This window comes from Haliaeetus albicilla, chromosome 4 (assembly GCF_947461875.1).
Source record: "Haliaeetus albicilla chromosome 4, bHalAlb1.1, whole genome shotgun sequence".
Taxonomy (NCBI): Eukaryota; Metazoa; Chordata; class Aves; order Accipitriformes; family Accipitridae; genus Haliaeetus; species Haliaeetus albicilla.
The window spans coordinates 28,673,470-28,695,667 of record NC_091486.1 but is presented as its reverse complement, the minus strand read 5'-3'; the positions used below and the strand labels follow the sequence as shown (position 1 = coordinate 28,695,667).

Here is a 22,198-nt window from a genome sequence, read left to right as displayed (position 1 = left end):
AGATTCTCTGAGCATTTGCAAACAAAAGCAAGTAAAATCTCTTAGTACTCTGTGAAAACTAGGAATTGCCACCATTCCTGTCTCAGGTGGAGAGATTTTGAGAGGTTTAGCCACTCCCAGACTCTAGGATGCAGCAGAGTCAAGAATCCAGGCATCCTAACTATCACTCTGATCACTCAATAGTACATTTCTGTTCATTCTTGCCTTTGACCAAAGGAATGCCAGCATGTAACTTACACATCACTACATAGCCATATTTCTCAATTGCACTAATTGAACTAGATACTTTGTTGGAGTATGTAGGCATATGTTAATTGCTGTATGGAGAGCTGGTCTGTTTTTTCTTTATTTTATTCTTGCTGAAGGCAAATTAAATATTTTGGTTCCCTGTTCTAAGCAGACAAGTAGATACTGTGCTTGAACTGCTGTGTTATTTTGCAAACCTGGCTTAGCAGGCTAACCTAGGCGTGCTAACACACATATTGCTTACATTGTGTGGTTCCTATAAATGCACAATATTAGGCATTTGTGAACAAGAGGAAACATGCTTTTTCACACCTCTGCCTTGAGAGCTGAATTGTTCATGCTCCATTTCTCTCTGGCTGAAGCATGGTGTTCTTATGTACACCAGACATTTGCAGCAGCTGAACAGGCTACTTTGTGCAGTAAAGGACAGGCAGGAGGGCAGACATAGTGTCCCATGTACAACAGAAAGGATGAGAAGGGCAAAGAACAGTTCTATTTTCCTCTCCAGTGTTGTCAGGGAAAGGCTGGTGAGGATCACTAACAGGCTATTACTGATGGGTCATGTGAGCGTGAAATAATGGCTAAATGAGGTCTCTGACATTAGCAAGTGGAGATGTGAGTTTTAAGCAGTCTACCTCACTGTTGTTTGGTTTTATTCAAGGACGCCATTATCAGAATGTTTACTAGGCAAAACAAAATCAAAGCCTACCATTTAAAGCCCAGATGAAATTATTTAAAGTTAAACATATACTAGATGAAGTTGCAGAGTGTCCTAGTAGTTCTGTGCTCTCTCTACTGCTTTATCTTTCCAAAAGTGTCCAGTACCTTGCTGAAGAGTAGTAGTATATTTGCCTAACTATGCATGGAAAAAAAAATATCTAGACTCCACTACCTAAATAAGAAGAGGTATGTTAAGATGTGAGAACCCTTAACTGTGTTTTGTTATATTTTATTATGGCTCTCATTCATTATTGCACAGAGTGCCTGCTGGCACAGGATTCAGAGATGATTAGTAGGCATATACATAATTACCTGAAAGATAATTAATGCTGCAATAGAATTTTTCCAGCACAACAAGATGATGTCCTGTTTCTAATCCACACTGGTCTGCTTATTAATTTTTTTTGCATGCAGAATAGCCTGGCAACTAAGGGATTTGGCTCAATCTCCTGCTGCAGCAGATCAGTACAGCTCTGAAGTTAGTAGGCGCAGGGCGATTGATACCAGGTAAACATTTAGTTCATGAAGTACAGGTTCACTAAAACATGCTATATAAAGGTGGTGTGATTCAAAGATGTGGAAAAATTCTTTCTGGAGGAATAAGCTGAGATAAGACTGGAAAGCTTTGCTGGACTGGGTGTAGCATGGAGCAGCTTGTTTGCATGAAGAATTTGATGCCAAATACAGTATTCAGCTTGTTCTAAGTTCCTCTGCATCTTTCTGTCCTTTTCCTCCTCAGTCAGTACTTCACTGGATATAACTATTAATGGGACTTACTTTTCTGTTCCACTGTACATGATAATTTAAGTAACTGTTAAATGTCCAACTGCATATTGTTAACCCTGGTAAGTATAAAGCTGGAATCTCTTCTTAGAGCAAAACTTGTGAAACTGGGGAAAACTTGGATGAAAGAATCAGACCTTCCCATTAATAGCTATATCCAGTGAAGTAATAACTAAGGAGCTCTATACTATCCACAGCTAGATAATTGTGAATATTTTTTTGAAGTATTCCCTCTCTCCCCCTAAAATGTGAGAGAAATCGGATTTCCCTCTGGACTGCGCAACTTTAATTTGTTTGTAGTACTGAAGGAAGATTCATTTGAACAAGGATTTTGGAACGCATTCACTGTTTATTTAGTGTGGGAGTAATAACTCAGTGCAAGTCAGTCAGCCTCTGCAAAGAGACAATTTTGGCATTTACTGCACCCCAGTCAAGAACTCTTCTGTATTCCCTGGGTTTCAGTAAATACTGTCGGCCCCTGAAGCTGGGCATTTCATGCAAGATCCAAGAGCCACCTAAAACATTGAGGGAGCAGATCTCAGGGAGATGGATGTAGCCTGGGACTGATGGGCAATCGTCAGTGAACCCCAACATTTGGCCTTGGAGCTCCTTTTTCATAGAGCTGAATCTTGTGGGAAAGAGAATTCTGCAGTCACAAACACAGCAAAAATGTAGGAAAGACAGAAATTTAACTGATTCTGACATTACTGAACAAGAGAGATGTACAGAAAAAGGCAACTTTCCCAGCTACTATGTGCGTTTCTGAGAAATTGTGTTCTAATCTGGAGATAGGATTGTGAAGAGAGTCACTGTTTTGAAGCTAATAGAGGAGGTTTACTTCTTACCCACATGGCGTAGCTCAGGAGTGCCAGCAAATGGGTATGATCACATGTGTGGTAGGAAGTAAATGGAGGATTCTTTATGATTTGAAGAAATGGGATTTATAAGGACTCCATGTTGTGACAATAGAAGAAAATGTATTCATGTGATTTTGAGATGATCTGTGGCACTGACTCGTGACCAAGCACGAATAATGTGGCCTTTTCAGAATTATGCTACTAAAAGACATTTACCACATTACTCCATATGCTCCCATTATACACTCGTGCACAGGCAATTGCCATGTGGCAAACTGTTGAGCTATGTGAAGCACGGGCATGTGGAGCGTTCCTGCTGCTAAGGCTCACACTGTATAGTATATCTCGCTAATAAGAGAAGTACTTTAGCAAGTATTAATTCTTTGCCTGATTTTAACCCACACAGCCTTTATGTTAGGAAAACTGTACCAATTACAAATCTGATTTAACATGTTCTTGTGTTTTTGAATCATAACATAGTATGGTCATATGCAGGTTGCATACATGAGCCCACAGCAGAACTTTATATCAAATGGCCCTGCTAGCCCTTCTCTGGGTAATGTAAAAACATTCTCTACCTAGAAGTAGTCACTCAGCTTTCTTTTAGCATCAACAAGTTATGAACAGGCCCTGGAAATAGCACTGATATTAAACAGATTATTTCCTTAATCTCTAGTGAAACTTCGCATTGCCTTACTGAACTCTTGAGTTACTTGAAGAGACTGTATAATTATATTCTTAAAGGATAAACTATACCCAATTTCTTAAACTGTGATACACTTCCAAGCAGTACCCACTTATAGGATTACAGGGCAAGACCTGATGGAGTCGCAGAGACTGAACCACTTCTGGAAGTCAGAATAGTCTCCCCTTTTTAAAAAGTACTGGTGTCCTGAGTAACTGGGCTTCTCAGAAACCATCCAGCTGCCTTTTTCCACCTGGATGGAATTGCATTGTTTCACATAGGACTGCAGGTCAAGGTGGTCACTGCTACATTCATAGCAGTGGCCCCAGAAGCTCTTGTCTTCATAAAAAAAATGATCTGCAGTATAAATGTTTGCAAAGACTCATAGTCTATCCCAGCGTCTGTGTCAGAGCAGGGTACTGGCATACTGGGGCTTCCACTTACCTTTACCATGTTTGGCAGTCGCTGAGGTGAAAGCCGAGAGCTGTGAGCAAACACTGTGGTTGCTTTTATATACCATAGTCCTAATGCTGTGCATCTGCAAAAAGTAACACAAAAGGGTCCATTCTAAGCCTTGGGGAGAGCTCATGTTTTGTCTTTATTGTAGTTATGGCATTTATTGCATTTACCATGTGGCACTCTTGTTTTTCTGGGTTTTGGGCTGCATTTGCTGATGCTAAGTGCAAGTGAATTATTGTGTAACTGTGGGGTGGACTACACTTTCAGCTGGTATCAACTGTTTCATGTGGTGCACCTGACCCAATGGGGGATTTGTGTATAAGAATGGTTCCTTACAGAACCTCCTTTGCCTGAAAGCTATCGGACTCAGTGGACTTGAGCAGTTTCTGGTGTAAGTCTGTTCCTCTCCTTCCCCGCTCTGTGTCAATTACCTCTTGCCTAAGCTTGTTGCATGGTAATCTTTCATTTTGTAAGAGCAGAAGAACTTTGCTTTAATTTCAATCCTTTGTCATCCACTTTATCCTAGAAACAGGAAAAGTCTCCATCTCATGTGGTGGTGTTAGCTTTTGCCTACTAATCCCTTCTATTGTGTACAGATGCGTTAGGAGGAAATAGTGATTAAAAGTTTCAGTCCCTTCATGGTGTGTGGTTAAGTGCTGCATCCCTGAAGACTAAAAAGATTGAAATCAAATGGTTCTTCTTAGATGTTTATCAGTGTATCTGAATTACTGGCTAATGTTGTAAATCAGTTTGGGTCAGTTGGTTCAATTTTTTCCCTTTGAAAGTCTGTTTGAAAAATTCAAAGGGAGCAGGCTCAGGCTGCATTAAACTCAAGTTGCTCTCTATCTGGAACCAGGAAGGATTTTTGTTTAATGCTAAAGCAGAGTGTTTTAACACTAAAGCACAGCTAGTAGGTTACAGAAAACCGTATTCCTCCATTTTGGAACTTTTCTTCTGTCATTTTTTTCTTCTTTGGTGCAGGGCTGAAACAAACCTTGACTTGTTCTATTCTGATTATCATTTTCTTGCACCTAAATCTTAGACTCTTAAAAGCAAACTTCTTCATGAAATATGCAAAGTTGGTTATACAATTGTCTTATATCACCAGTATGTGAGGCTCCAGATCAAAAGAAACTACTGCACTCCAGAAACAGATTTATAATCTTATGTATTTAGGGAAACTTATTCAAGCATGTAAAGATCTTGTCAACATGATTCGTCAGTTAACTTGGCATGCAGATGAACACCTTTGTAGATCTAATTTATTTAAAAGGGTTCTATTTGCAACTACATAGTCTCCACCTTCAGTGGAACAAATGACCGTTTGTGGCTGTAAGCAGGGAGAGCAGGGCAAAGTTTGGGAGATTTAGTGGAGTGCAACTTTGCTTATGAGGTTTCAGGCCAAAGAAAAGGACTTGCAGTGCTGTAGCAAGAGAAGAAAGAGAAAGACAAGAGTGTCTTCTGGGGAAACAGATAGGGGGAATATGGAACCTCCACCTTCACTTCCTTCCACCACAAACCACTCCACTGATGTTGTTTTTGACTGTATCCTTATTAAATGACAGGGGCTAATGTGCACTCACCATTTCCAAACAGGTTAGATATACCCTCCTGTTCTCTTTAGTATATTCAGCCCTATTCTTCCAAGCTTTCTGGGTTACCTCAGACCACCTGCCTTCATCCGGTTGGATTTCCTTGTCATGATGTTTGCTTGACTGTTGTACTTGACTTGATGTATTGTTGCTATTACTGTAAGTACACTGTTCAGGGCTTGCTTTTTTCTGCTGGCTGCATGGGTTGCTGACCCGGACTCAGTGGAACTGCTAACAGGCAGTGTGAGCATGCAAGAAATACTTAATACAGAAAGTTAGTGCGAAGTTGTCACAGTGCTTTAATGTCACATCTGACTCTATTTCAAAGTGTAATCCCTTGTGTATAGAATCATAGAATCATTTAGGTTGGAAAAGATGCTTAAGATCAAGTCCAACTGTATGGCAAACTGGTGGGTAGATCTTTGGGATGATGAATAACGTAGAGAAACAGTTACTGCTGCATGGATTGCACATGAGTTCTTTGAACAAGGAATGTTAATGCAAGTCCCCATGAAAGGCCGTAAAGTCTAGCCCTGGATGTCTTTGGCGACCACATCCCACACTTGCTTCACATAAATGGACTATGTGTTTAGCACTGGCAGTGGGAATACCTGTGTGCAATTACCTGGCAAATCACTTCCATAACAGCACCTGACCTGGTGACAGTCTGAGCAGAATTTGGCAGTTTGTGTTCTCTCTGACTCTGCTTTGCTGCAAACAAACTCCTTTTTGGAGCCAGTGTGGGCTAGTTCCTGTTTTGAGCACCTTTAACCATTCTTAGATACAGAAAATGCAGCAGAGATGCTTGGTCTTTCAACCATGACTCCCCTCATGGAGTCAGCATCCTTTACATTGTTTTAGAGAGATTGAGTAAAACTGAATTTCTCATTGCTTTGCTTCTGGTATTTGCTCTTGTTGCTGGCTGCCTCTTGAAGATATATAGCCCTATGCACTTAATACATTAGATTCTGTCCTGACAAAATTGATTTTTTTCAGAACAGATTGGTTATATTTTTGTCCTACAGAAAAAACAGCCTCTTACAAAAAATGGGTATTTTGCCATTCCAAGGTGGATGCTAGATGTTTCCACCTGACATTTGACTAGGAAAAAGCTCTTCACCAAAATGAGTGAGAATTTTCAGAATAGCTAGAGAATCAGTAGTGACATGTCTGAAGTCGGGATTACTGTAGCAGAAATGAGGGGGAAATCGGGGCTTGCTTGCATGGGCAGTGCTCTAGCAACTGGCTATGGTCTAAAGACTTTGACTCTCAAGATCGTGTGGGGCAATTTAAGAAGTTAGCACCTCTGGTCCTGCAGGCAGTATGTTTGTGTCTCAGCTGCTGTGTTGTTCAAAGCCAAAAGAGTTAGCTGAAACAATCTGATTTCAGTGTCATAAACTGGGCTGTGAATTGCAGTATCAAGTTGCCACCATGAATTCTGCTACTGGAGTCAGTCTCTGGGGTGCAACGGGCAGCTCTTAAATTGCCAAAGGGAAAGTGGATGATGTCCTGTTCAGTTCCCCACTTGCTTCATAAGGCCTCAGTACCATGATTTCAGGCACTTAGAACAGACCCAGAATGGTCTCTTGCCTTTCCCACAGTGGATACGATTGCAGTGCAGTGGTAGGCACCAACTGTATGCATGTGACAACTGGTGCTAAGTCTGCATGTATGATCAGAGGTCTCTTCTGGGTCCTGTAGAACAAAATTTGTGTATCTCCTCTGAGCTCTGAACTATGTCCATTGCTTTTTGCATAGCTGAGAAGAGGATTTGAAGTTGTCCTGGCTAATTGGTCTGGTCACAGCAAAACCTTTTTTTTATTCAGGAGACAATATAGCTCAGGAAAGGAGGAAATTTCAGTCAAGGTGGCAGAAGGCTATCATTCACAAATCCCACTGTGCACACATCTACAAGCACCTTTCAGCTCCTTGATTTTGACTGTCTGAAAATGTGAACATATGAATGGCAAATCATGATCTGCTGGCCTTGATTTTTGTGTGCAGATAGTCGGACACCAGCCAGCCAACAGGGGAGGGAGTAGTGAAGGGGCAGGTACCTGCACTCTGAAAATGAAATACTGGTTTTATGCTTGTTAGCATAGCAAGTTTTCTGTTGCTTACTTCTCTTAACTCCACCAGCCTTATCTGTAAAAACCAGGAAGCATTAGCCAATGAAAAGTGAAGAACATGGCACTACTCTAATAGCAAAGGCAGCACTGGAATAACATGGCTAATCACCTATTTGTTAAAGTCTTATTGTTTATTTTATTGCAGGTCAGTGAACAAAAATCAGTCATGAGATGTTAATCTCTCTCTAGCTGTTTAATCTTAACCACCCTCTCGCCATTGTTCTCTTACTCACGTGCTCAGCAGCAATATCCCCTCCTCCCCTCTTGTAATGACCTCATTTCAAAGTACAATTTATCTCTACTTTGGCTTTCAAGGGGTCAGCCTGATGCTGTTTGAGTTGGAATGAAATTTGCTCCAGTCCTAGCACTGGCTGCTCCTTACTGCTCTACTGAATTTGTTTGCAAGAACAGAAACCTCTGTTTAGAAGCTGATGGATGCTCTGAGCTCCAGGAATGAGCCTGTGCTGAATGTGACAGGTCAGACCTGTCCCAGCAGTGAACAGAGGCCATGGAGGAGAGGTAGGAACTGCTAAATGGGATTGGATAGTGTATTCCAGTAATCCCACTTCCTGCAGAGTGAACAAACCAGGCCAAAACAGCTGGTGCTACAGAAATGCATGGCTAAAGAGTTCCTTTGTAAGGGAGGGTGATGTTGCTGTTTATCTTGAGTCCCCTCTAGCCTTCTAATCTGACTCCCTGGGCCTTGAATTTTGGCTCACATGCTTGAAACGAAAGTGGGGGGGATGCATGGTATGGCCAAGAAGCCCCATCAATATCAGCACAAAGACTCACCAGTTAATCTGTAATTTCTGAATGTACCAAGCTGTGGTTACGTCTTTCCCCATGGAGAGCTCAGAAGTGAAAGGACAGGTGTTTACAGCAAAAACATTCTTTTTTAGACCAATTTTAATAGGAAATTTGTGATATGTTAAAAAACCAAAAAAACTGTGAACCTGCTGAGCTGAAAGCAAGCTTTGAGTCCATGAGGACTTCTAAAAGACCCTTTGAATCTGTGATTAAGTTTAACCGTTCCCAGGCTTTCTTGTGTAGTGCTGTCTTTTGGCATCTCCATAAATGGGCTCAGTGACTGAGAATCGGTGGGCAGAAGAAGAAAAACAGTTTTGCTTCACAAGTGTTTATTGGTTTTTCCTTTAGCAGATATTTTGCATTAGAGTACAGGACCATCTCCAAGGCATGGGTTAATGCAGCTGTACAATATGTGACCACACTTTGGATGGATGTCTATCCTTTGGCTAGAAGTAGCTGGGAATCTTAATTTCTATCATTTTTATATGTAAAGAGCTCGATGGAGTCTCTCTACCCTGCAGTTAGTGTTAAATACACCTCTTAGCAGCAAACACATCTACTACCCCACTGAGCCCTGAAACTTCTATGAAATTAAGTAGAAGAAGTCCTATAGAACAGCCCATACTGCATGCCCAGGCTTCCAGCCAGAGGAAGAGAGGGATGTGGAAGGAGAACCATGTGCACCCAACTCTTTTCCCAAGGTAGAGTTTGTACAAGCATGAGGATTGTGACAGCCCCTCTGAGAAATGGGGAGTGTTCTTGGGCAGCACAGCATGGACATAACAGAGGCAAACCATTAGAGACCTACAAATGGGGAATGGAAGACAGGCTTCAGTGCTATACTGGCACTGCAGGAAGAGGCTTTTTCTTCAGCTGAGTCCTTTAAGGAAAAAAGAAAGCAGGATGGTTACAGGGGAGAGCTGAAGAAAATGGGATCATCCTGAAAGGCAAACTCCTCATGTCACATGCAGGGAAGCTCATTCCTGCCCCACTCTGGATCACGTGTGGGAATTGCACAGCACTGTGGACAAAGGGAAGTGTGTAATCCCTGTCTCTGAAGTGCTGCATCCTCTCTTTGGCTATGTAAAAGTAGCATGGTGGGTTGAGAAGCAGTAGGGATGCAATGGGAAAATGTAAGCTCCCAACACACTGGCAGGGAAGCAGGAGAGCTGTGGCTAAGGGAAGAGGAGGGAATGTCAGGGTCTTGGCTACAAGATATGAGGGGTGGAGAGAAAGGAATGACTGCTAAGATTTAAAAACAACAACAAAAACAACAAAAAAACCCAAAACACAAGTCGCAAATGTATTACCAAAGCTAAGGTAGAAGACGTCAGTTAGCTCACCTACAGCTAAGTGAGGTACATGAAGTCTGGGTCTTTGTTATGTCTTTGCTTCTTTTGCATTCCTTGCTTTTGACTCTGTTCCAGGCTTCTCTGGAGCGCTTTCTTGTTTTGCTTCTGTGGCTCCCTGCAGGATGCAAATGTTAATAAGCACAAGCACAGCATGCAGGGCTGAATCCATCAGGAGAGATGGGGAGTGCATGGCAGAGCAGCTTCCCTCCTGCTGTGTGACATGTGATGCACATTGAACTCAGGGCTGTGGGGGAGCCCCTTTACTCGGTCAAATCCAGCCCTGCTGCTGGAATGTTTTCTTAGCTCTCCTGCTCAGTGGAGCTGCAGCAAACAATAGGCTTTAGCAAATCATGGACAAATAGAAAGGCAGAACCTAATTCATGTACATGCTAGGCTAATCTGACATTACTGGGCTCTTTATGGAGTCAGGTTTTTGTTAATTTTTTTCAAAAATAGTCTTCAACTAGTTTTTTTTAACCTAAAAGTGATAGCAGTGAATGTGTTTTGCAGGGATACTTACCAGAAGAGTGCCTTCCGTGTGCATGTTGAGTATTACTGGAGTTGACTTTCCAGCTCATGAGTGACACCTCCTGCCAAGGTGTGATACAGTTGCCATAAAAGTACAATTTAGGATTGACACTATGTTATAGATTAGTGCTACTATGAAACATCTCATGCTAAAGAGTGCTGAGAAGGGCAGACAAGAAAGGCTTTGCGTGCTCTGATGGCTAGAAGTGCTGCTCCAGCTTTGACATTCAGTGGTAGTGTTGCAAAAACAGTTTTACTGGCTTGTGTGAATTCTTCAGACCTACTTTGTCAACCTGTTGCTTCCGTCTAGTCAGTGAGTCCAGTTGCTTGCTGTCCTTTTTAGCTCTACTTGCTGAACGTGGGTTGGTCTTTTGATATGCTGCTGCTGTCGGGTACTTGATGCCTTGAGAGGGAGAAAGAGTCTCGCATCATCTTGAGTTTACAGAGTGGCCCCAGGCTGGTTTACAGACCTACTGCATGGGATCAGTTGCAATACATGGTTGGAGGTAAGGGGTCCCAGCTTCAAATTCTTTAATGCTCCTGAAGTTACTTTCATTTTTGCTCCACTTGGAGAAGAAGCAGGGAAGGGGGCAGGGGGTGGCTCTTTCACTGGCCAGTAGCATAAGTGACCTTTGCAAAAGTCCTGCTATTAGTCCAAGCTTAAGAACAAACAACTGATTGTCAGACATGAAGGCTGATTCTACTAGAAACGTGTAATCTTATTGTTTACCTCACCTTGAGGAAAATGCTCCTTTTGCAATTTTCATGAACTTCAGGCACCTGAGCTAGACACTATTTCTAGGCTACAATGAGGAAATGCCTGTACCCACTCCCCCCATGCCCCCACAAGAGAATAGGCACAGACCAAGGTTTACACTATCCTTTGCACGTGCAGCTGTTGGAGCTCAGCAGCCTGTAACTTGGTGGCTCTGCTGGGACAGGTGCTGCTGCCCCATGTCCTTGCACCCTGGCGTTGTGGGAGTTGGGCTGAAATGTGCTCACCTTGCTTCCAGGCATACTCTGCAGCTTTAGGGGCAGTCAGCATGGCAAATGGATGCAGGGAGAGCTTGAAAGGTTGAATCCAGTGGTCCTGGAAGGACAACAATTCATAGATTAGTATGTCTGCAGAAACTATGTGCTAAGCCAAATGGGCATATGCTTTTGTGGTCAGTGGAAAGTAAGAAAACTGCTTCAGTTTCTGCTTCAGAACTGATGGATAAATTAGCACAGCTTTGCTGGCAGTTTTTGTCCTGGCTGCTTGGTGCACCCTGCTTCTTGAAGTGCCCATCCCCTGCCCAGACATTTCAGTTGTCCACACAGTAGCTGAACTGCTGCATTTTATAGACCCGTATGTACTGGTGCAGCCTGGGGATTGTGGTCTGCCATAATATTCTGGTGGGCAGGATATCAGCTGTTCACATGACAGCTCCTGAAATGCTGGACAATGGGGTAGGAAACTCTGAGAAGCAGCAGGCAGTTGGGATAGCAACCATTATATCCATCTCAGGCTAGGATGTCCCTTCTCATGAATCAGAAATCTTCTGGACCCTAATTTCCCACTAGGATGTGACTTAGTCTTCCTAAGTATCTACATATCTTGGTAAAGCTAGTGCTTGATTTTCAAGGAGATCTAAGCCAAGACTTCAAAAGTGATGGAGGATAACAGGAATCTCCACTTTACTTTGATGGGAAAGGGTGGGGGGAGAAGATAACCAAACCTGAGATCCACAGAAATTGAATTTTGAGGTGGGCTGGATTCCAGCTCTTTGAGTTGAGGACTCTTAAGGAGGCACAAGCTGTGCTCCAAGAGTTACTGTTAATGAAAACAGTAGATTTAACCTCTTAAACTAATTAGGGCTTTGCAAAATAAATTACCCTTAGTTTCCAAATTCAGCAAAGCATTTCCGTTCCTTTCTTATAGAGTGGGAATAATCTTAAATCCATGATTAAAATTAAGCAGCGTTGTTGGCTTAAATAGAAACTGGATATCCTGATAACAATGGCTTATCTTTCTCTTCAGAAAATTTTGTAACTTTGCTACCTCATGACCGTCAAGGAAGTATCCCTGAGTCCACTAGGGGCAGGATCTAGGCAAATGCACAGTAACATGAGATGAACAGAAAGACTGTTTCTGTTCTTTCTTTGTCTCTGCTTGCATAATATCAGAACATAAATCAAAGCTAAAACAACACTAACACCCTCCCCCACCCCCAGAAAAAAAAAAAAAAAACCAACAAACCACCACGGATAACAGCATGAGTAGCTGGAAACCTTCCAAGAAAACATCACTCCTCTGCAGTGTATGGTGTGCACTCAAAATGGAGATTTCTAAAAATATCCTGGGTTGGAAATTCCTAGACAAAAGGATTCCTGCCCATAAGAAGCATGACAGTAAACACATACAGCGTAATGTTCACAGCAACAGGAGGGAGAGCTGATCCACCCACTTATCCCAGGAGCAGAGGGGAAGATCCCTCCTTCAAACTAACATGTTTTGAAATGCCCCTACATGGCATCTAGTGACATTTCTAGTTCTTGACATGGGAAAATTAAACTAAGAAAGGTTATGGCCAAGGCTGTTCTGATGCACCTGTGAGCTGGAGTGAGCTCTAGTCCTTTCTGGACACCAGGTGGTAGTCCATCATTAATATTACAGCTAAGCATGGCAGGTTAAAAAACACCAAAAGGTGCACCAGAAACACTGTGAATAACATGTGGACCAACTATTATAGTCTGATTACAGTTCCACAGCAACTTTTAATGGTTGCTTGGGAAATGTCAAGAAAGTCTGTGTTACTGAAGATAAAATTTATATATTCCAGCACAAATGCTCTTTCATTAAATAGCTGGGCCATACAGAATACTTTCTTGTGACTCAAGTCATGAATTAAAGATTATAATACTTCCTCTATGTTTTTAAAGGGCAATTACACTTAAATGGCTAAAGATATGCTGCTAGAGAAACTTGCTCTGAACACAGGCAAGGCCCTTGTGAAGCAGGCTATATCTCCATGGATGCTGCATAGCCTCCTTCCCCACTCCACATTAGTAATAATTAGAGCACACTGGTGGGAATGGTCTTCTGTAAAGCACTATGCCAAAGGCCCAAAAGCTGGGTTACATCTTAGTGGGGCTGTGAATAGTTGGACTGCCCTTTTCTTGCCTAAGGTAGAGGAGGAGGTGAATAGTTCAGCTTTTTGCTCTGTTCAAAGAGAGAAGGCTGGAGCTAGTTTGCTATTACTAATGGGGCAAAAGGGGCAAACTTGAGTTTAAAATGTAACATTTTTTAAAAGGCACAGATATTATAGGATCCAAATGCATTATGCCTTTATGCAGCAGGAGATTCCTTCCACTTTATTGCTCATAGCACACCAGTCTAGACAGTAGGCTGGTGGGAGAAGGGGGCAATAGCTTACTATCGCTATAGCCAAAGCTAGGAGTCACTGGTACCACTGAACTGGTACCTCTTCTTTGGTGGACTCTCTCAGACCTAACGGGCAGAACACTTCAAAAAGTGTGGAGTGGAATCTGCAAGGTGTGTGATGCTAGCAATGATGAAAGCCTTTTAAGTATGCTTGGGAATGGGACCACATTAAGACTGGGACTAAGTATTGGTATTAGTTTCAAGGCAGGATAGGATTCAAGAGTTTTAACTGGTGAAATCTCTACAGGGCCAAGATGAGATCTGATCAGTAAAGCTGGAGTATCTATCTCCTTTTTGTCTACTGAAGGCTTTTTTTTTTTTTTTAATCCATCTGGTTGCTCAGTTATGTTTGCCTGCTATATCCAGTTTTGCATGGACCATATACAGTTTCTTTTTCTGGTAGCCTGGGGATAATTTTCAGCAGAGGTCCAACAGAGGAACAGCACAACAGAGCCAAAAAAGCTGCTTCTGCACTTTAAAGAACAAAACCATCTCCCTGAAGGTCAGCTACTGAAGACAAAGAGCTTTTATATGTCTGCTTTCCCTGCACCAGTGCTTTGTTTGCTTGGGTTGGCAAAGTCCCACGCCAGTGTGCAGGCCAGAAAGGAACCATGAAGTCTGTGGTCAGCCAGGCATTTAAGCCAGAAAGAGGCATGCCAACAAAATGCCTTCATAAACCTCTTAACCCAGGAGCACATCATTCAAGTATTCTAGCATGCAATGGGTGGCTTTTTAGACTAAAAAGATGGAGCAGGGATTTTAGAAGTAACCCTTATGCTGCTAGAGGTTTCTGATCCCAGTGGTGGTATAATGAGGGAAGCATCAAGAGGTCAAACTCTGGAGGTTAAATATAGTAAGCACCTTTCCTCCCCTGCCTAGTCTCAACTTCCCTTGTTTTTTCATGGTTACATTCAGTCTGTCCCAATTCCTTCTGTGAGGTGATGGGTGGCAAAGGAGTTTGGGCTCATGTGCGAATGGTTTCTGTCTGGTGTTTCTCTGTACTTCTCACTTTTCCTCTGTGCTTTTGTCCCTGCAGGCCATGGCATGGAGGGAATGTCTCCTTCCAAGACCATGTCTCTCTTAATAGTCACTGTGTACGGCTCCTTACAAGTGTCCTCATGTCTCCTTCCCTAGTAGCTGCTGTTCTTTCTTAAATATGTTTGAGTAGCAGTGCCATGTGCTCCTCTGGCTGAAGTTTTGGCTCATGCCTGGCTGCTTACACAGGTTTCTGAGCTGACTGGCACAGGACAGTTCATGGTCTCCTCCCATATATGTCACCACTGCAGCCCTTGCTGCCTAAACACTGCCATTTATGCCTAACACAGCACTGATGTGTGAAACTGCATGAAAGCAGTAAACCCTGCAATTTATGCCCAATGTAAATAGAAAGGTATTTGAACTAGAGATGCAGAAGTTGTCCTAACATCTAAAACTGCTCAGGTCTTACAAGGTCCCTAAGACCTGATAGATCATTCCACACGAAGGTTTCATTCCCAAAAAGCAGGGATGTGACTTGTCTGGAAGGTATTAAACAGTATTGGATTCCTTTGTTTACGTAAATACACTCTTAGAAATCTCAGGTGAAGGGAAGCAGGAGGCACACACTCTGCTGTCTGTCTTGAGAGCTGACTAGACCCAAACAACTCTGGTATATGGGCTGACAGCAGGCTGTGTTATCAGAGCACGATGCCCAAGGAAACATAGCCTCCTTCTTTCTGGAGGCTTTTAAACTGCAAATAATGACCGAGACTGTGCCACAGATTGATTAGGACAGAGATTAAATGACTTGCCCAAAGTCAGATAGTCTAATCAAATCTGCAAGTCAAGGTAATGTTACCTCTTCTCTCTGCAATAATTGAACTGTAAAACCTTGTGCAAGTTTTCTGCTACTATTATATGATTTGGCACAAGGGTACTTCCAGACTCTAGAACATCTTTTCCCTGCAGGTGCACAGGTAACACACATGACCCTGCAGTCACAGAGTTGCTGCTTTGTTCTGTTTAATCTGTATGTCCACCTTCCATAGGAGTGCACTGCACTGCAAGTAAAAATTGGCTTAGCACTGTCTTCTTATTCAACTCTTTTTCACACTGCAGTAAAGGGAGAATTTAAGGCTCTCTGACAGGTGCCATTTCTGATCCTTTACTGGGATCCAGGAAGGATTCCTAGGATGTAGATACTGAATCTCCTTGAACAGTGTCATGTAATGCCTATGCAAGTGTCAGAGTGTCCTTCTGAGAGTTGGCTTCTGTAAACATAGCACTGATTGAACCTGTCTAAACACGATCCCAGATTAAGACCTGCAGTGTTGGCACACTCTGCTAAGCAGCATACAATAGCTTACAAAAAACCCCATGGAGGTATGGCAGGAAGTCTCTGTCTTGCAGGGTTGAAGGTCTTTAGCCAAATTTCACATCTTTGGTTCCACTGATGAATGCCTTATCTCAGACCTACAGCATACTTCCTTAGCTGGAAGATTTATCAGTTTACAGGGGAATAAGAATGAGTCAAGGAGACCACGAAGGATCTGCAGAGTCCATACAAAAGAGGAGGGCAGGAAAACTGTAGCAAAGAGGTGGACTATGCAGGGAGAGTTTTACTGGCTTATACAACTGCCTACAGGGTATACTTGCCAGCAAAGCAACTTTAGCTCCTCAGTGAGGCCAAGCAGTGCAAGGCAGCACTAGAGGCCAGGAGGTAGCAAACGTTAGGTATTGTCCCCTGATGATTTCTGGTTTGCAACCTGAGTGGACTGGGCACAGATAAAGTACATCTTTGGCAGCCAGATGACAATCCCAAAGGAAAGTGCTAACTTCAGATAAAATTCACACTGTTGTACCTAGCCTGTGGTCATGAATGCTACCTGCATGCTTATATTCTGCTGTAACAAGGAGATACATGAGAGTTTATTGTAGGATGTTGCCACCTATCATCCATATATCCTCGATGACTGCTGGTCTAACAGTAGTGATTGCTTTCCATAGAATGAAGTCCCTTCCTTTATTAGTATGGGAGAGCTGGAATAAACAGTAGCTATAACAGACCCCCCCACAATATGATCTGCAAGCAATTAAGAAAAGTGCTGCACTCTGCAGCTTTGACACACACCCTCAAGACTAGCAGCAGGAATGAAGTACCCAATGGATAACCACAACTGCACATGGTGGCTTTATACCTCGTTATGATGCTGAAAGGCCACCCACAAGGCTCTGAACTGTAATGGCAAATGTGAGAAGGGAATAGTTCAACAGCTTACTCTGAGAAGAGAAATAATCCATGTGTGGATTGCATTCCTAGAATGCCAGCCTTATGCACTACATGCTGGACCAGGCCACTACAGGTAAGAGATCTTCACTCAGACCCTATTAGAGATGCTGAAAAACCAACAAATCACTCACATTTGCAGAGCTCTGCCAGTGTGTGGCTGAGGGCCTCATGCTGTAAACCTCAAAGATCTCTTCAATAGGAATGCTGTTCTGTGAAGACAGGTAAAGAGAGAGGTTCAGCTCTCAGAAGTAGTATTCTTTAAAGTGAACGTATGACATCCAGCTCGTACCCCCTTCCTTTGATCTCTGAATCGGCTTTCACGTGAACTCCTAGTATTGTTTCATGCTGCTAGTTCAAATCTATTGAAATCTGGTCCTGAAACTTGGTCACCATTTTGCACTTGGGTGAGACAAGTAACTTACACACACAGGACCACCTACTGAAACTGCCTGTTTTGTTTTCTAAGGCTGAGCAAAACTTAATGGCTACCTGATAAAAATGAGATGGATTTGTAATATTTGCACTGTCTGTATACTGTGCTTTCAATGAACAAAGACATCCAGGGTACAGGGAGTGTTTCTAGACTGCTGCCATGGAGCAAAAGACATTTCTATCTTTCTTGCCCTCTTACCATTAATTTTCCAGCATATGAAGATAATATCATAGCTTCTCTCTCAATTCGGTTGGGATACGTGTATCGGTTGTGAGCTGCAAAATTCCTGTATGGTGTTTTGAACAAGAAGATTATTAGCCTGGTGTTATAAATGCAAAAAGTAGTCCTGGGCTAGATTCACTGCTGCTTTTACTCCATTTTCACACTGGTGTAACCCACAGCAACAGCAGGGCCTTAGCTTTGCAATACTCACATTTTCTCTCTTGTCAGTGCAGTCTGAGCATCCATGTCACTTAGCCACAGCAATGCAACACTGAAGGCTAAGTTGTAATGGACCTGGAAAGACAAAAGAACCTTATGTGTTTTGTTTTACTGTAATTGCTTGACTGAGGGATGACAGAAAGACCAGAGAAATGCAGGGAAATGTGAGCTGGAGCCCAGTATTGTCTCAGCTACACTGGGTACCTCACCAGTTGTAAGACACTTGCTGAGGTTTGAGGGGTTTTAATCACAGCCAGGAAGACTTTCTCAGCTTACCTGAAAGATGTTTTGTTATGCACACACAGCTTTAGTTTGTGAATAATTCCCTTTGGTTAGTTGACCTGAACTTTATCAAATGTCCTCTGTGGATAAGCTTTGTCTTGCTGAAAAATCAGCAAAAACTTGAATTATCTTGGATACATTACACCTGGATGCTATTCACAGCCAATCTCTTTAGATACTCATTGCAGTAATGGGCTTTTATTGATCATTTTAGGAACAGGTTACTTAGCTGTACCAAACAGCCATTCTTCAGAGTTCTCAGTAGCCCTGCAGTTAAAGAGGATAGGAAGTATGAAGTCTGGTGATTACCATGTCATCTAGAAAGGTGGGCTGCCTTTGTCCTCCTGGATCAAATTCATTTTCTCGTAGTCTGATGCCAACATAATCTCCCCTTAAAGCAAGAAAATAACTCCAAATTAAAACTGGTTGTAAGCAATCTGGTGCATAAGAAATGTAGTAGATGACTCTAAAGCTAGTGCAAGACTGGGGCTAAATTTGGTATGATTCAGGGCTAAGAATCTGCCGCAGGATTTCTCACAGACACCTCTTAAGTAGGAAAGTTGTTAGTTTTCTGCATCACTGCTAATCTTAGCTTCCCTCAAACCACACTGCTGTCTTCCCCAAAGGCCCCAAAATATAGGAAGAAGTACAAATATGAATCAAGTATTTGAAGTCTGGGGACTCACAGAAGGATTTCACTGTACAGCCAACAGACTGAAAGAGATGCTTCAGTGGTGCTTGTTCTTCTCATTCAGGAGAGGCCTGATTCTGCAATCTTTCCTCAGACTAAGTACTACTGATCCATGCAAGCAGTCCTAGGGTAGATGGGCACAGGATTTGTATGGAGTAGAGGGGACACTGCTTACCTCCCCTAGGAGCTGTCTGCTGTGCACTCCTGCGTCAAAGAGCATGAGACACTGCTGCATGAACTAGGAGACCCCTTACAGACAGCAGCTGCACTGGCTGCATTGAAAGGGAGAAACTCTGCACCTCCCTGGTCATTCCCACTGACACAGAGCAAGTTCTGGGCTTTGACATCTCTACTGTCACATATGCAGTCAGGTATCATGCTGCAGACTGTGGGTAAGAAAATGAAGAGCACCTCAGAGGAAGTCTGCTCATACTTTCCAGCAAGAGAAGACTACGGTTTTACAGTTGTCATCCAGCTAGGTCATACAACCCTTTGCAATGAGAACAATTCCATCTCAAATGCAATGAAGGCAGTTCTGGGCAGTTACTACTTACAGGAGTTTTTCAATCTCTTTCTTCAGGCGTTTTCTTTCCATACTCTAGCTGTCACTGTAACATAAGCTTAGTGGGATCTAGGAGAGAGAAAAGTGCATCCTACCAAGTATCTGTGTCAGTGAGCAAATCTGAATCACAGATAATGAGTATGGGACACTTGGAGACTCCCTACAAAAATCTGGTCAAAACCGTTTTCTAAGTAAGATTACAACAGAAGCTGAGAAAAATCTAGTCAAGAAAGAGAAGACAACATGCACAGTACTGAAAGTAAGGGTAAGGAGTTTAGTAATGGGAAATGGGCAGAATAAGCCCATTTAAGATGAGCATCAATCTTGAGTGTCAGCTTGCAGGTTGCTTGCATCCCCATCATGGTGATGTAAATTCTCTCATATAATGCAATATATTGACCTGCCGCTGATTCTGAGTTTCTTAGCACATGGCTTGTTCTCCCCACTCTGTAGTAATCAGACCTATGTGGTACAAAGAGGGGATGGACTGGGAAGAGGACAGGCTGGAAGAGATGAGGTAACAGCTGGCCTGACAGGACACAGCAAAGAGAGAAGCCAGCACCTGGCCCACCAATTTATTGTACTATCAAAGTGCATGCTTCACTCCTCTGCTCCATAGTACACAAATTACATACCTAGAGTAAGCTCTCTAAGTTACTGGATATTGTAGCCCTATTCTCTCTCTCATACCTGTACAGAAGAAATCACGCACTACCTGTGTCAGCTGTTGGAACAGGCCTCAGGATCTGTGTTTGGAGCCTCTCTGACTTCAGGTATCTATGAAGAGGAATTCCGTCTTGATGTTGCTGTTCCTTTCTTGCCTCTGCCACTCAGTTTGTGTGCCAGGGAAATTAGGCTATGGCTTCACGCAAGACTGCAGCTTTCTCCTGTTGCTTAGAAACAATGCTGCTGAGCTGAGAGAAATTAAATGGAAAAAAAAAACCCCAAACCAACAATACACAGAAGAGGTTAAACCTGCACCTTCAGGTTGGTTTATCAGTTTCAAGCTAAATGATCCTTTTACACTTCTAGGCATTGAGTTTCACTGCTGAATGGCTAGTTGGAAACATAGAAGACTTGCTAACAAGGGAGGCAGAGACTATTCACTGGGTTTTCTGATGGATCTAATTGCTTGTAAAAGAAGCTATCAGCTTCCACTGTTCCAGCCTTCCACCATATGGAACGGTGAAAAACTAGACCCGATACCTCCCAAGAGCCCATCCAGGGTTCTATTTGCAGTGTTTGTGGCATATAGCGAGGATCCTGCTACTAGCTCTTTCATCAATGTTATGTTTTTGCTTACAGTATTAGGAGAAATTCTAACAGCCAAGAAATCCCAACACGACTTACTAAATTCTGCTGTTGTCCTTCCAATGGATGCAGGGCACTTCTTGCACAGGACTGCTGATAGCCAATGCATCATGATGACGAACAAGTCAGTGAGAGGCTATTGGATTTTGTAGATTAGGAAGGTTTGCAGGCTATAGTTCTGAATGGAATGAGCCATCCTTCTCCCTGGGAATGTACTTCTCATGTTATTAGCTTATTACCTAGTAAACAATAGGAATGGATTTATGAGTCATGATCATAATGTTGCCTCTCTTTGTGATGGCCTAAGGAAACATAAAAGCAAATGTATTACCATGAGACATAGATGTTTGCCAGGAAAAAGCCTACTTGGTATTTACAGAATTTGTGCTGTGCTTTTTCTTCCTTATTTCACCACTCTCTTTCCAAAGCCCAAGCTTTAGGCATGTGCCTAGGCAGGTGCAAGAGGTAAAGGTAGTGGACACGGTTCTGCCACCTACCATGTCTTTGGCATAGCAATGGAAAGCCAGATGGGCAGCCACTGAGGGAGGACTGGAGTTTGGGAATGGCCCCTCCTAGCAGCAATAGATGCTTATGGCCATTGTCCTTAATTCTATGGCAAAAGGAGCACCAAGCTTAGCACTTCCCCACCTTTCATTCCAGCTGTGAGGCTTGTAATCAAGTTGGATCTGATTTTTGAGGGCATCCGCCTGGCAGGCATCATGGCAACCCCATGTCTCCAGTAGAGCTGCTGCTTGTTTGCTCTGCTTTGTGAAACGCAGATCTACTGCCTGCCTTTCCTCCAGTTACACCTACCCAGGGCTTATCTGCTGGTATGGCCAGGCGAGTGTGAAAAGTGACCTTCACAAAGTGGACATAGCCATACCAGGACTGAACCGAAGTCCTGCTAACCCAACCCCTGCCCTGTGATGTAGCAAGGGTGATACCCTGATGAAGAAAGTGACTTTCCTGAAATGAGGGTGGTCCCTAGTCTTGGGGTGAACTGACCCCTGCTATTTCCCCCAAAGCAAGAAATGCTTCTGTGTCATTGCAAGGCAGGGAGGGGGAGTGGCACTGTGTTTTTGCTCTTCCTGGGGAAAAAAAAATCGCAGCCACTAGTGGACACCTGGGGAAGAGACGGAAGAGCTGCGCCAGTAAGTATCGAAGTTTCTCAGTGTATTTCCCCATTTTCCACTGATTTGCAGCTCAGGACCTTCTTGAGAAAAAAATGTTGTCTTGGCAGTTAATAGCCATTGCTTTTTTTTTTTACTTCCACAAATTTGTCCAATCACTTTTTGAAACCCCAGTAACTGACATGTGCAATATCACCTGGCAAAGATTTCCACTGTTTAAATAGGGCTGGGTGGGAGAGGGTCTCTGGTTTTAAGCTGTCCACTGTTAATTTAATTTGCTGACCAGTGTGCTTAATAAACTTAGTAAATTAGTAAACTTAGTACAAGCAAGTTTAGGCCCCTTGAACCGTGGAATTTGTCATGCATGGAGCACAGAATATGTATTAGAGAAGGACACTTAAGTCTTTTCCCCACACCATAGCACTTTTAATGCCAGTCATGGGTTCCCCAGAGCAAGAAATAAAGCAACAGGCAGGTCTGTGTGTCTGCAGCATCGTT

The 22,198-nt window shown here is 42.9% G+C and overlaps 2 protein-coding genes across 7 annotated transcripts; both read right to left on the bottom strand.

Annotated features, from left to right (window-relative positions):
• Positions 1–2,121: 2,121 nt before the first annotated feature.
• On the bottom strand, positions 2,122–3,811 carry LOC104320039 (gamma-crystallin D-like). Its single transcript, XM_009922081.2, is given in 4 exon segments — positions 2,122–2,359; positions 2,361–2,395; positions 3,416–3,648; positions 3,736–3,811. Coding segments are annotated over 4 exon segments (582 nt in total).
• C4H2orf80 (chromosome 4 C2orf80 homolog) lies at positions 3,736–20,297 on the bottom strand. Of its 6 annotated transcripts, none has more exons than XM_069781620.1 (11): positions 19,975–20,297; positions 19,252–19,328; positions 18,316–18,397; positions 17,717–17,799; positions 17,482–17,569; positions 16,982–17,059; positions 11,161–11,248; positions 10,443–10,561; positions 10,151–10,220; positions 9,589–9,745; positions 8,591–9,082 (listed from the first exon to the last, which is right to left on the bottom strand). In XM_069781620.1, exons 2-10 carry the CDS (start codon positions 19,290–19,292, stop codon positions 9,618–9,620), a joined length of 777 nt encoding a protein of 258 aa, XP_069637721.1. In that variant the 5' UTR covers positions 19,293–19,328; positions 19,975–20,297; the 3' UTR covers positions 8,591–9,082; positions 9,589–9,617. The 6 variants fall into 6 exon arrangements, 5 of the variants coding, with proteins under 5 accessions (XP_069637724.1, XP_069637721.1, XP_069637720.1 ...); XM_069781619.1 differs by having other exon boundaries at positions 8,591–9,158; positions 9,622–9,745; XM_069781623.1 differs by lacking the exons at positions 8,591–9,082; positions 10,151–10,220 and adding an exon at positions 3,736–3,829 and having other exon boundaries at positions 9,622–9,745.
• Positions 20,298–22,198: the final 1,901 nt, after the last annotated feature.

Bases quoted from the DNA above. Each gene is read 5' to 3' on its own strand.
- C4H2orf80 (XM_069781619.1), bottom strand. From the start codon at position 19,292: ATGGAAAGAAAACGCCTGAAGAAAGAGATTGAAAAACTCCT. The intron at 10,221-10,442 runs GTAGGTCTGAAG...ACACCTTGGCAG, and splicing joins GGAAGCAACAGGTTGACAAA to GAGGTGTCACTCATGAGCTG. The intron at 9,746-10,150 runs GTAAGTATCCCT...TGCATCCTGCAG, and splicing joins ACACGGAAGGCACTCTTCTG to GGAGCCACAGAAGCAAAACA.